This window comes from Lepidochelys kempii, chromosome 13, assembly GCF_965140265.1.
Source record: "Lepidochelys kempii isolate rLepKem1 chromosome 13, rLepKem1.hap2, whole genome shotgun sequence".
Classification (NCBI taxonomy): domain Eukaryota; kingdom Metazoa; phylum Chordata; order Testudines; family Cheloniidae; genus Lepidochelys; species Lepidochelys kempii.
Genome location: NC_133268.1, coordinates 12,787,182 through 12,800,296, shown reverse-complemented (window position 1 = coordinate 12,800,296; position 13,115 = coordinate 12,787,182). Strand labels below are relative to the sequence as shown.

At 38.4% G+C, this 13,115-nt stretch overlaps 1 protein-coding gene across 2 annotated transcripts in view; it reads left to right on the top strand.

The window, feature by feature from the left end:
- The window catches only part of RTF2 (replication termination factor 2), a 51,225-nt gene extending 42,467 nt beyond the window's left edge, over nucleotides 1–8,758 (top strand). Inside the window, exons 6-9 of one of the 2 annotated variants that reach the window (XM_073309300.1) lie at nucleotides 1,589–1,702; nucleotides 6,050–6,104; nucleotides 6,190–6,282; nucleotides 7,947–8,758. In XM_073309300.1, the coding sequence (XP_073165401.1) occupies nucleotides 1,589–1,702; nucleotides 6,050–6,104; nucleotides 6,190–6,282; nucleotides 7,947–8,134 (450 nt within the window). In that variant the 3' untranslated portion in view covers nucleotides 8,135–8,758. The remainder of the gene's footprint in view (nucleotides 1–1,588; nucleotides 1,703–6,049; nucleotides 6,105–6,189; nucleotides 6,283–7,946) is intronic. The other variant, XM_073309301.1, reaches the window with a different exon arrangement.
- Nucleotides 8,759–13,115: the final 4,357 nt, after the last annotated feature.

The following is a 13,115-nucleotide window of genomic DNA, read 5'->3' as shown; positions in this document are numbered from 1 at the left end:
TGCATCAGGCACCTTAAAAAGGAAAATTTAATTTCCTTAACTTTCCAAAATATATTAATGCTGATGTTAAAAAAAATGAAAAGATTTTTTGGTAATTACATGTAATCCTAGACACATCCTTAACCATATTTGAAAATAAGGTTGTCCACCTAATCAATTAATCATTTACATTTCTTGGAAATTGGAGAGTGGACTCCCATCACAACCTTTTTTTCCATTAGAGCAGCGCCTTTTAACTTAGGAAATGTCTTGTCTCCCTTTTTGTGCCAAAAGCTAATTAAGTAATCTGTTTATGCTACAGCAAAGTTTTAACCTATCAAAACACAAACAAAATTCACTTCAGGATGTGTTTTGTGTGTGTGTGTGTATTCTTAATTAGATACAATAGTGAGCTGCCCCTCCAAACGATTTGTATACTGTCAGCCAGTCACGGTTTTGGCTTGGTGCTGAATGGAGATAGACTTGCAGGTTTAAGTTGAGCTAAAGCAATATAAGGCACTCTTAAACCAATATAAGTGTGCCTAGATAAGAGGGCTGCACTGATTTAAACTAGCTTTCTGAACTGATTTGACACTAATTGCTCACTTTTATTTTTAGCTTTCTCTCTCACAATGTGATTATTTACAAGAAAGACTCAAGGACTTTGTGTGGTAAAAACCCTAAAACCCATGTTCACCCCTTTTTAAAGGGGACCTTCAAAGTGCTTTAAAAACAAAAAAAAATGTTTAGGCTCTGTTTTCTTCTTTATGAGGTATGAAGGGGGCTTGACGTTTTGGTTTCCTATTAGAAATTCAGTTATTGTCTAGATTTTTTTTTTTTTTGGTGGAAAATGTTACAAATCTCTGGAGAACTAGTAGGATTCTGACACAGGTACCGAGAGAATATTGGCACAATTGACAGAAGAGGAATTTTCGGTTGCACTGTTCAAAACTATTCTTGTTTTAACTCAAACACCTAACAAACAGAGGGTGTCTGAAAAATTCACCATTGCTTAAGGGGAAAACATTAAAAAAATTCTTTTCAGCCCTCATTTATACCTCAGAAAGAAGCAAAATTAGTGCACAACCCTTTGCATGTCATCTTTACATGTATACATGATACTGGTCTAGATTAAATTGGGGTTAATATATGTGCAAATGTTTAACTTTCAGTATTTAACAAACATCAAGCATGAGGACTAATGGATATGCCTCCATTTTCCTAGTTGACAAGTATGAGGCAACCTGCACGGTTAGCTGCTGCAAAATGGAATCACATTGGGCTCCCATGCAGATGCTTTACCAGTGCTAACTGTAGTTTTCATTCCTTAGTCACCCTCATGAGTGGGAGCACTTCTGTGCAAGACCATAGTATAATGCCATTTCTGCTGCAGTTTCTGATCAGTGTCTAAAAATAGAGAAATATACACTGAGAAAAATGGGGAGCGAAAATGAAAATGGAAAGGCAGAGGGAAGGAAAGATAAGGATGTGGCAGTTCTTTGAAGAGTGTTCAAAAAAACCTGTACTTTTAAAACAAAGATCCATCAAGCATAAACATCTGTTTCCAATCTTGAAAAGTTATGTTTTGTTTCATTGTTTTCTATTCAAGTGTGGTGTTCCCTTTCAAGATGTTGATGTGGTTATACTTAATGGTAATAAAGACGATGTGGAAGTGCTGAAGAAAAGAATGGAGGAGAGAAGGCTTAAGAGTAAAGTGGGAAAGGTAATGATTTTACAGAGACTTAAAAATGCTAGGAAGTTGTGTGTGTGTGTGTGTGTGTAATGAGATCTTTTATGAATAGATCTCATAGGTGAAAGTTCAATTTGTAGAAACAGAGATTCTTCCTTGATTCTCAGAATGAACCACATTCATTCTAAGCTATCCAGATTTTATTTCTTGCTGGTAACTCTCTTTTTAGTTCACGTTGGACGCACTGATCTGAATGCTTCAGTTTTATCCAGAACAATTTTTTTTAAAGTATTAGTTGTTTCTCTACAGCATTCTCCTGCAGCAAGACAATGCATTTTAGATGCAAAACATTTTGATTTTCTGCATACTATTCTGAAGTGTAGGGGCTTTATTCAGTAATCTCCACTGTCTATTCCAGACCAAGTCCCGGAAAGATATTGTTATGCTTAAGACCAAAGTAACCAACATCAGTTCAAGTGTATGGCGGCCACTTTGGCATACCATAATGTAATGTCAATACAAAGGATAATGAAGATAATTGGGGAAAAAATGCAATAGAAATAAATATATTGAAACATACTTTGCAGATATTCAACATAAAGACTACATCTAATTGATCCTTATTGTGCATAATAAAAGTACATAACTCACTCATGGGACACTGCTACTGGAAGAAAAATATTTCTCCTAGTCACCTGTGTATGTGGATAGTGTGTGCATCACTTTATAGTTCATTATTCTAGTCTGTTTTAAAAAGTCACCTGGATATGTAACTTTGTTCAGGGTGGTGAGCCTCTAACAGACATTGATAGCCATGCCCATCTCGAGCTCTGGTATCATCAGATCTCACCAACTAAGTAGTGTCAGTCTTGGCCAATATTTGAACCTAGTATTTTGGCAATTGGTGGTGCAGTTGGTGGCACTGTTTTTCTAAATTGGTGCAAAACCAATCCCTTTCCACAGTACCTGGGGCGCCATGCTGGTGGAGATGTAAAACCAAGGTCCCAATTTCTTGTCATTAGATTTTGTGGTACTTTTCACAAGCATCAAGTTGTTACCCGTATCTGCTGACCAAATTACAGTTTTGGGGTGGTTTTTTTCGACCATAATTTTAGTTTAAACTCTTGTATTATTCAGAATAGCTCCACCTTTTCTCTCTGCTCACCTCAGTAATTTATAATCTAACAAATTAATCAGAGAGAAATAAACATTGGCTTCTGTACCAGATTAGCTACTACTTGAGTAGTTGTTCTGAAGCAAGGAAATGACTAAATTTGTATTCAGTATGTACACAAATTCAGGACTTTTCAAGAGAGTAATATGTGGTCAGTAGAGTCCAAGAATGAATCCAAATGAAAAGGTCATGCCAAAATCCTTCTATAACTTTAACTACAGAACTGGTAGGATCCTTGAAATACGAACTGCTTTATTCTTGCTCCTCCTTGCACCTGTACCTCTCTCCTACCCTCAGTCCGAAACACTATCTCACCACCCTGAATATGTGCTGAGAACACCACCCAGCTTCCAGTAGACTCCCCCTCACTGTGTTTCATGAAATAGTCAAGAATTATAGTTGGCCTAAAGAGTCTAAATTGCTGCAGCAACTTATTTCGAAATAGTCCCAGGGTAGTTTTGCTTTTTTCAGCTGTTTCTGTTTTGAGTCAGCTTTTGAATGGAAAGAAAGCTAAAATATGTCAGAATGCAAAATTAATTCTCCAACCAGGGTAATAGGATTGCTTCTTCAGTGCTGTTGTGCTGGAGGCCAGCCATGTGTAATTGGAATGTGTTAATTAGTTATTCTGTGTGTCACTTATCCTCAGTTGCATTTGCTTTTATATTATGGTGAAGCCTATTTTAAGTGACCTCTTAGAGATGGTTTTCTAATAACACAGGAACAGAATTGTAGTTGATACATTTGAGAATCCTTTAGAACAGTTGTTTGAAACAGGTGGTTGCCTATAAGATCTATACAAGTTTCATTCTACAATGTTTTATATTCATTTCTTAAGCTCATGGTAGTCTTTTCTAAATAGGTTTTAATAAAATAACTTACCATTTTTAGTAACCCATATTTTACTAATTTGTAGTTGTTGCTACCTACTCAAGCCATACGAAAGAACACTTATTTTACTGGCACTAGTTTTTACATTTAACTTATTTTCACTCAGTCTGAGTAATAACTTCTCTTACAATCTAATTTTGGTCTTTGGTTGCTGATCCTTTCTCCTGTGGGTAGAGTGCATCTTGTTCTTATCCTTGTCAAACTGAATTAAAGTAGCATATTATACAAGAAGTATTTAATATAAATACTGTGTGCTCATTGCAGCTTCTCCTTGGTTCAATGGGGAGCCTCCTTGGTCTTTGGAATTGCTGGGTAGCAACCATCCAAATACGCAAATTTGAATGAACAAAACTCTTATTTAGGTCTACATTTCAAGAACAGTGCTTCCTCATCTATCTTCAGAAATGAGAAGATCATTTCAAGAACTAAAATTGAGATGTGGAAGAGAGAAACGTGTCTTATGCCAAGTTTTTTGTAGATATTCTGCATTGTTCAAACCAAAAAAAACCCAAATCCATGTTGTTTCAGTAGTATCAGTAAATATTATTAGGGCTGCATCTTCTTCTGTTCAACACCTCTAATTGGTTATCCGGTGTCAGTAAGAACTTTGGACTCTGGATTAACTGGAGAGCAGGCAAGTGTGACAGGCTTGTTAGTTGGGCTGCTAAAGAAATACTCAATGCTAAAACCTACCCTGAAAATGCAATTTTTTGTTGTAAGCTGTTAAGTTTAATTCTGTCTGCTTATTGGATGAAGAACTAATATGTGAAAGCCTCAATTGTTGTCAGGTGATCCATTGTCAGATTTAGCGTGCAGACCTTTTCCATGAACGAAGACGTTTCCGATACATCATCCCTTCCCTCTGCCTGTTCTGTGTTTGAAGCAGACAGGTTATTGAAATATACAAAAATCCTGTTTCCTGAAGCACTCAGATAGCATTCTTGTAAGTTTCAGTGTCTTGCATGTCCATAACACAAAGATGGAGGCATAGTGAAAAGAGTGCTCTTTACATCCACATACTGCAAAGAAATCACAGTAATTTATTTCAGAGTAGCAGCCGTGTTAGTCTGTATTCACAAAAAGGAGTACTAGTGGCACCTTAGAGACTAACAAATTTATTTGAGCATATGCTTTTGTGAGCTACAGCTCACTTCATCGGATGGAATCACAGTAATTTATTTCAGAGTAGCAGCCATGTTTGTCTGTATTCGCAAAAAGAAAAGGAGTATTCCGATGAAGTGAGCTGTAGCTCACGAAAGCTTATGCTCAAATAAATTAGTTTAGTCTCTAAGGTGCCACAAGTATGCCCTTTCTTTTTGAGTAATTTATTTCTGGCTTTATAATAGTGGTCTTTTAGCATCACCTGCTGGACAAGACTAAGAGCAGCATTTGCTAGGTCACTTTTTCCCCTAAGATTAAATCATACTTGTGACAGTATGCAAGCTCATAGATTCAGCAACATATTTTAAACGTTTACCTTCATGGGGGTTAGTCATCTGTTTGCAGTGTTAGTAAATTTCTTCACTTTGAAGAAATTTACAGTTGCTGACAGTATCTGCAAATCTTTAAACATCAAATATTGTCATTGTTTTTCTCTGATACTTTCATACGGTTTTTTTAAATGTATTTTTACATAGTCTAACACAGAGATTTTTTATTTGAGCACATACAAAAGTGGGCTTTGAAAATCTTGCCAAGAGATGCTATTGAACTGATATTTTTTCAGCCTTCTAAGAAATTAAAATGAACTGTTCTACTAAGCTTTGTTTTTCAAGTGAGTATCCATATAAGAAGGAATGCCTTCATAAAACTAGGAAATATAAAGCAGCTAAAACCAAGATTAATTGAGAAAAATAAAGATTGAATTATAGTAAGGATTCCAATTATTTGTTTATGCTGAAGTTTCTTTTGTTCAGAAATGCCATTATTCATTACAATTGTGCACAGCTGTAGTATCTCACCAAATGGTTTCAATGCTAGTCAATAAAATTACCGAAGAGCTGGTCATTTTAAAAAAAAATACAAAGACTAATTTTATTAATAAAAAGATGAAACCAAATAAGAAAAAAAACTGCTTCTAGGCAGCTTAGTTTCAACCTATGTGTTGTTATTTGAGATGCCTCCAAGCTAATCAAATATTATTTTCTATACTAAAATAGTAAGAAAAGCATAAAGCAGCTGTATGGAAAGAAACAAGTTCATTGTAGAAAAAACATAAGCATAGCAAAGGGACTTGAATTTCTATCAAATGCACACTTGATTTGATATCCAGTATGGAGATTCTAAATGTAACCTGTTTTCTGCTTATATTGTTTCAGAAATCAAAGAAATGTAAGGCAGCGGAATCAGTCTCTCAACAAGACACCACTGAAGGTAACGTCGTCACAGCTATAACTTACATTTACCTTCTGAGTAATTTAACCAGCTTATGCTTTTGCTTTTTTTTCCTTTTCTGCAGATTCTCCAGGGCCATCAGAAGTAAAGACTGCAAAAGATGGTATGAACACTAATTCTGGAGAAAGGAAACAGATTGTCTTCACAAAGAGTGCAGGTTGGTGTTTTGTTTCAGTTTAACTGGGAAAATTTTCATAAACAGTTTTCCTGTGTTCAGATATTTTTAGAGATTCTTTGTAAGCTATTTGGGGCCAAATTTTTGACCAGGCTTTTACCCTTCCTCCCTTGGTGTGTGCTCAAAATGGCTCATACATACCCATGCAACCACGTGTTGCAAACATGCTTGAAAATTCCAATGTAAGCACGTGCAGAGTGTTAGAGAATTTGTCCTTATAAAGCCCAGTTGGAGGTAAAATTCTAACATTTGTGCACACATGGAGGTGTTAAAACTTTCCAAATGCACAAGCGTGTGGGCAGAGTGCAGTCCAATGTTTGCATGCACACCCAGAAGCCTGGGTCTGACAATTGGGTACTTAATATCATCCATATTTTCTTTTATGTGTCTGTTTTATCGATTGTATCTTAATCGGTTCCACTTTGTGGTGTTAATACCATTATTTAGGAGTTGAAGAAGATTGTTTACTATTTCCTCTCAAACCATAAAAGCGTCAGCTATGCTAAAAGTAGTGTTATTCCCCCCCCTCCGCCCCCGTATATGACCCTGTGAGAGATTTGTTCAATGCATCATAGAGGACTTAGTGTAAAATAAGACAGGGTCACCTTATGGTTTTCATTACCAATTCCAGTTTTTATAGGATTTAACTTGGTAAAAATAAATATTCTTGCCCATCTAAGTTTGCAAGGTTGGTAGTGTTGGGGAGGAGTTTATAACTTTTGCAGAAAAATTGTTATTTCCCATTAAATCTGAAGAAGGACAAGTCTCTTTTGACATTCCTTTCAAACGAAACTAATCAGCTTTGGATATTTTAATAACTTGATTGCTGTTCTGTTACATATCAGAACACTGGAGAATAACTTCAGGACATACCTAATATATTCAGCAGCAGTCATGCAGTTAAGATTACACTTGGCTACCCATTAGTCCAGACTAAGAGTAGCAGTATGACTTTAGGTAATATGACAAAATTTAATGTCTCTAATTCACATTGATTTTTTTTATCCAGAGCTATAAAAATGAGCACATTGTAAAGGTCAGTCAGAGTTTAGAAATGAGACTCAAAATCATGTAAGTTACAGTAAGAGAAGACAACATTTTCTGAAGAGAAAGTTATCTGTTTGATGAATCCAGAGATAGTTATATGATGAGCAATAGTGCTTTTGTGTAGTAATCAGAGTATTTTCATTATAAAAGTGTCTGATCCCTGCCTCTCCCCAAAGAAGGGCTGAGTTCTTCAGTTTATAAATGATGATTCTGGCATTCACTTCATCAAGAAAAATAGCCTCCTACACTTACTTGCTAAGACCAGAGTTCAGAGCTCTGTTTTTTGCATACAGGAGTAGATGATGTCAATACTGTGTTAAGCAGTGCAGAAGGCTAAGGGAGGGTGTACATGCACACAGAGTGGAGAGAGACATACTTTCCTGTATCTAGATTTAGTTGCCAATTTTGTATGTGCGGAAAGAGGTACAAATGACAAACTAGAACCTACCTCATACATTCATGAAAGATATTCATAGCTGTCAGATTTCTGAATCAAGCCATCAATAAACTTATCTTCCAGAGGTACAAAAATGATTTAATAACTTAGGGGCTTTTTAAATTTGCAAATTAGAGAAATTGAATTTTCGTTTCTTCTCTAGAAGCTAATGAAAGTTCTTCTGCATCAGAAAAAATCAGTAAAGCTTCAGCTGGCACCACCAAGAGATCCATTGCCAACAGTGAGGAGAAATCAGAGGCATACAAGTCTATTTTTACGTCACACAGCTCAGCAAAACGCTCGAAGGAGGAGTCTTCCAATTGGATTACTCACACAGCATACTATTTCTGAAACAATTGTATGCATGATTGTAAAAGTCATTGCTGCTTTTCTTCCCTGAGGCTTTTTCTGTGTAACTCTGATACAGGATGTTCATTGTAATCTTTGCAAATTGTTTATAAACTTGTAAATAACCTGTGTACTTAGGTTGTTTTCAGCTATTGTTAAACAAGAAATAGATGGCCAAAATCCATGTCTGGTAATGTGACTTACTTTAAAAGATTATTTACAAAAAATATAATTCTTTGGGGTCAGATTCTGCCATCCTTAGTTACACTGAGTAGTAGTTTACTCTTGATTGCAGTTCCAGTTAGGATTGCAGAATCTGCTTACTAGTAAATATATCCTTCTATGCTTTTAGATGTAGAATGATTACCTACACAATTTTAGCTGCAGTTGTAATTGAACTTCTTTGTGTTAGTTAAGACTAAATTTAATGTTTGTAACTTTCTGACACTGCTTGCTAACAATAAACCCCCCCACAATATTTCCTCTCTTACATTAATTTGACTCTAGTCAAAACCAGTACACGTCTCTCTTAAAGGTGCTGGAGATCACTTTGAATTAACATATGTCAGGATGGAGTCATTCAGAAAGCTCAGTATGATCTCAGAAATAAAGTAAAAACTTTTACAATAGTCTTCTGTTCCATTTCAAAGGAGAATGGAGGTGGGGGAAATGTTTTGCTATTTACTGCTAAATTATTTTTAAAGAAGGCACCAAAATTGTTTGTTGTTCCCCCCAAAAAGTGTTCTAGCTTTTTTTCCCTTCTTACATTAGAAATACCAAGTCTGGGCTTCCATCTTTTTGGTGGAGAACTGTGGAGGATAATGGCATCACACCATGCTGAAACTTGAGCTGGAGCTTTCTTCCTTGCAGTTGAAGTAGCACTGAGGCTGGGTTTTGTACACCATTAAGCAGCAATTTGCCTTTAATTAAAACAAATTAATGGATCCAAATCCTTTTAGCTCAACTGAAAAATATGAACTCACTTATTACCGTAACTTTTGATGTTTTCAGACTTTGGAGAAGCATTTAGTTCATCTGGTTAAAGCTGTTTTATGAACCTTGCACATTAAAATGAATATCAGTGTGTTTAAACACATTGAAAGATTGGTGATTCTGACTCAAGGTTTGGGTGGAAGAGAGAAGAATTCTACCGAGGACTCCTTGGAGAAATCAATATCAAACTCAGTTTTTAAAAAAATTTTATTTGCGACTGTGCAAAGAAAATTGCCTTTAGCCCGTCTGCTTTGTTTTTAATATAAAAAGTCCAGATGTATGGAAAACTTTTACATGTTTTAAATGATGTCTGTGCCAGATAGTAGTTTTGATTTAAGGGGGAAGTTTACAGATACTATATAGTGCCAGGTATGGAAATATTGACTTCTGAAATCTATTTTATTTAAATGTTATTTCCCAGCTACTCTTTAGAAACTGCAAGCCTTCTTACCACACTATGGCTGCTAATTTCACCCCTTTTTCCTTTTTACTCTAGACAGGCTAAACTATGGAAGTCCAATCTATACATTTCAATGAGTCCTTCAGTTTCTTCTTGGAATCATTTTGCAAGAGTATGGAAGAGTGTTTTGATTATTCTTCTTTAATAATTACATGATGAATCTGACCACATTTATTTAAAAAGCTGTGGACTAAATTGCAGACATCCCAAAAGAAGTGCTTTCAATCTCTGAGTTCAAATGTTTGCCCAGCAAAACAGTGTAATTACATGTGCAAATGCTCACCCAGATGTGTGCATTCTTTTATGTGGATAAAGAGATGCACTTGCAAACTTTGGGGGCGTGCATTAATAAAGACCATTTTAAATTTGGGCCCTTTGTGTCTTCAAACACAGTGGTAATCTTTCTTTGCACTCTTGCATTGCAGGTTACTGAAATGTGCTGCTTCCAAAACGTCTATAATCCATGTTTCTTGATTCCTATCCTAAAGCTTCTAACAGGAACTGAACATGTTAACCAGTCCAATTCAAGTCCAAGTCAGAACTGTATTGCCTATGTAGAACTGAGTGATACTATGTGCATGTACAGCAAGGCACAGCGACTTGCTCTTATTTTGATCAAGTCTGTCCCTGTAACTTTGACTGAAGTAAGTGGTTGGTTTTGTCATATGACCATAAAGGTTCCTGGTAGCCTACATAGCATATGTCAGTGCTTGAATAGAGCAACTTTTAGATGTTAGTCATCTTTGATTGTCATATGCCTTCCTCTGAGCCCTTTTTTTAACCTTATTTGAAATTTAGCAGGCCTTTTTAAATGTTAACTTTCCACTTCCAATTATTCAGTGTCTAACAATACTCGATACTGTTATCCAATAATATCTAAATTGATCAAAATAAAAGCTGGAAACTTTAGTTTTGTTTTTTTTAAATGTTATAGCCTTTGTTCAAACTAACCAAGCTAAAGTTACAGTAAGTAGTAGGCTTTTAAAGCTACTGCACAACGATGTTACATTGTTACTTTTCTGTGTGACAGCAATTAATTAGCCTTGTAATTTATTTTGAAAAGTGCCTTCCTTTATGATCAGCAATAATTAATTGGAAGTTTAGATTTGTTTATACTTGTCTACGTGGTCTTTCTGATTCATGTGTGTAGAATGCAACTAATATTTTGTAATTATTTTGATAGCATTATTTCCATGGGAATTTGTCATGAAACATACATAAGCATTTCAGTTGTCCAAATATGTTAACACTTAAGATACATACAATTAATATTCTAATCAAGTCAAGTTGAGGTTTAGTTGAGTTTCAAGGAAGTACTTAAACATAAATATAAAATGTGGGTGCGTTAGCAATTAGCTTTGTTCTTCCTGTTCTGTATTTTTTTTTCCTCTTCATTCTTTTCATTTATTACGTAAGCACAAATGTTGAGTTCAGTGTGGTACAATTCAGAAATTGACAATTTATCTGCAATCTAATCCTGCTTCAACAACAAATGAATGTGTGTTCAAGCACACCTTTTTACTATATGTAGTAGTCCTATGGGATAATGCTAAATATTTATAGCTACATCATCACATGGTTTGGCAAAGAAACTATCAAAATAAAATAAGCATGGGAAGCAAGGGTAGAGCCCTGCACATCCATGGGTATCTGCTTTATATCTATGGATGTGGATATCCATGGACCATTTCTGCGCATACAAATTTTGTATCCACGCAGGGCTTTGATGGTAAGAGACAAGTGGGCAGCTGTGAGGAACCACGGCACAGATCCTCCACCTGCCCTGGGCAGGGATCCTGGGAAGCAGGGACACTGGGGGGGGAGCTGCTTGAGCCCCATGCCTAGGGCAGGTGGAGGATCCACCGCAGCTCCCCACATCTGCCTGCCTGGCTCTTACAGTGGCTGGGCTGCAGTTCCAAGCCGCCTGCCCCCCGGCTGGAGCTGGATCGGGGGGAGCCGCACTGGCAGTTGTGGGGAGCCTGGGTCCCTCCACCTGCCCTGGGAGGCAGGAACATGGGCCGGGGGCTGGGAGGGCCCCCCTTTCCAGGGCAGGTGGAGGGTCTGCTGTGGCTCTGCATAGCTACCCACCCGGCTCTTACCATGACCAGGCTGGGTCAGGGAGAGCCACACTGGCAGCTGTGGGGAGCCTGGGTTCCTCCACCTGCCCTCGGCTGGGGGGGCAGGGACATTTGGCAGGGGCTGAGGGGCAGGAACGCTGGGTGGGGTGGGGTTGGGGCAGGGACCCTGGCTGGGCTCCATTCTGGCCTGGCCTGGGGGAGACCTGTCGAGCTGCCCAGGGCAAGTGGAGGGTCTACCCCAGCTCCGCACAGCTGCCAGCACGGGTCTACCCCAGCTCCGCACAGCTGCCAGCACGGGTCTACCCAACCCGGCTCCAGCCCAGCGACGGTAACAGCCAGATGGGTAGCTGTGGGGAGCCACAGCAGACCCTCCACCTGCCCTGGGCAGGGGGCCTGAGTAGCCTCTGGGCAGCTCCACAGGTCTCCCCCACGGCAGGCCAGCATGGAGCCCAGCTAAGGAGCTGTGGGGAGCCACGGCGGACCCTCCATCTGCTCGCAGTGGGGTGGGGGGAGGGTGCTGAGAGCAGCCCCAGCTGTGTTTTCCCCCCACCCCCCTAAGCTCCTCACCCTGCTGAGGGCAGGTGGAGGGTCAGACTCCACGCAGGCTCCCCACATGGCTCTCCCTGACTGGACTCGGGGGGGGGGGGGATGACTTGGAGCCTCAGCCCAGCCCCCAGTGTAGAGCCCTACAACTCCACAGATAATTTTTGTGGATAGTGGATCGGATCTAGATACACATTTGTGTATCCACACAGGGCTCTATTGATGGGAGTTTTGCCATTGACTTTTTTTGGAGCTGGGGTTTTACCTCAAGTATCCATCTATTTAACCAATATTATGGAAGCATTGGAAGCAACTCCATAGCTGCAATTAGGTTGAGCTTTTCACGTGCAGTGGGATTAAAATCCCCCTTTCACAGTTCAATAACTGAATTCAATCTACAAATTTAACAGTTCCAGTTTCTATTCAGAGAATAATTTATTTCACAATGATATTGAGTGAAAATACTTGGAAAAACTGAAAATTCATCCTGTTTTGAAATTTCACCTGACAGTCTCACTTCACTTTGGCTCCCTATAACTATACGTCATACTCTTCTACATGAGCATCAATTCTTGCAGATAGGCTTCTCTGACAATTTAGGCTTTCCAAGTGAATAAGCTTTCCCCTCTACTTATTACGTATTTTTTTTTTCCAAGACAAGAAGTGGATCAGTCAGAATCCACCAGGTACATCCAGTATCGGACATTTTCTCCATGGTCCAATGCTCATTTTCTCTCCCTAGTGCTGTTTTTCACAGAGATCCTCAGCCGGCTCCCCACTTGGGGGGGGGCCTACAGAATGGGATATGCTGGTTTTAGAATCATGTTTGGTCTGTGCTGTTGCCACGCCAATCTGCATTTGTTGGACTAGCTGGGGAGTCTCTCTCATCTGACCTAACTTTCTCTTCACC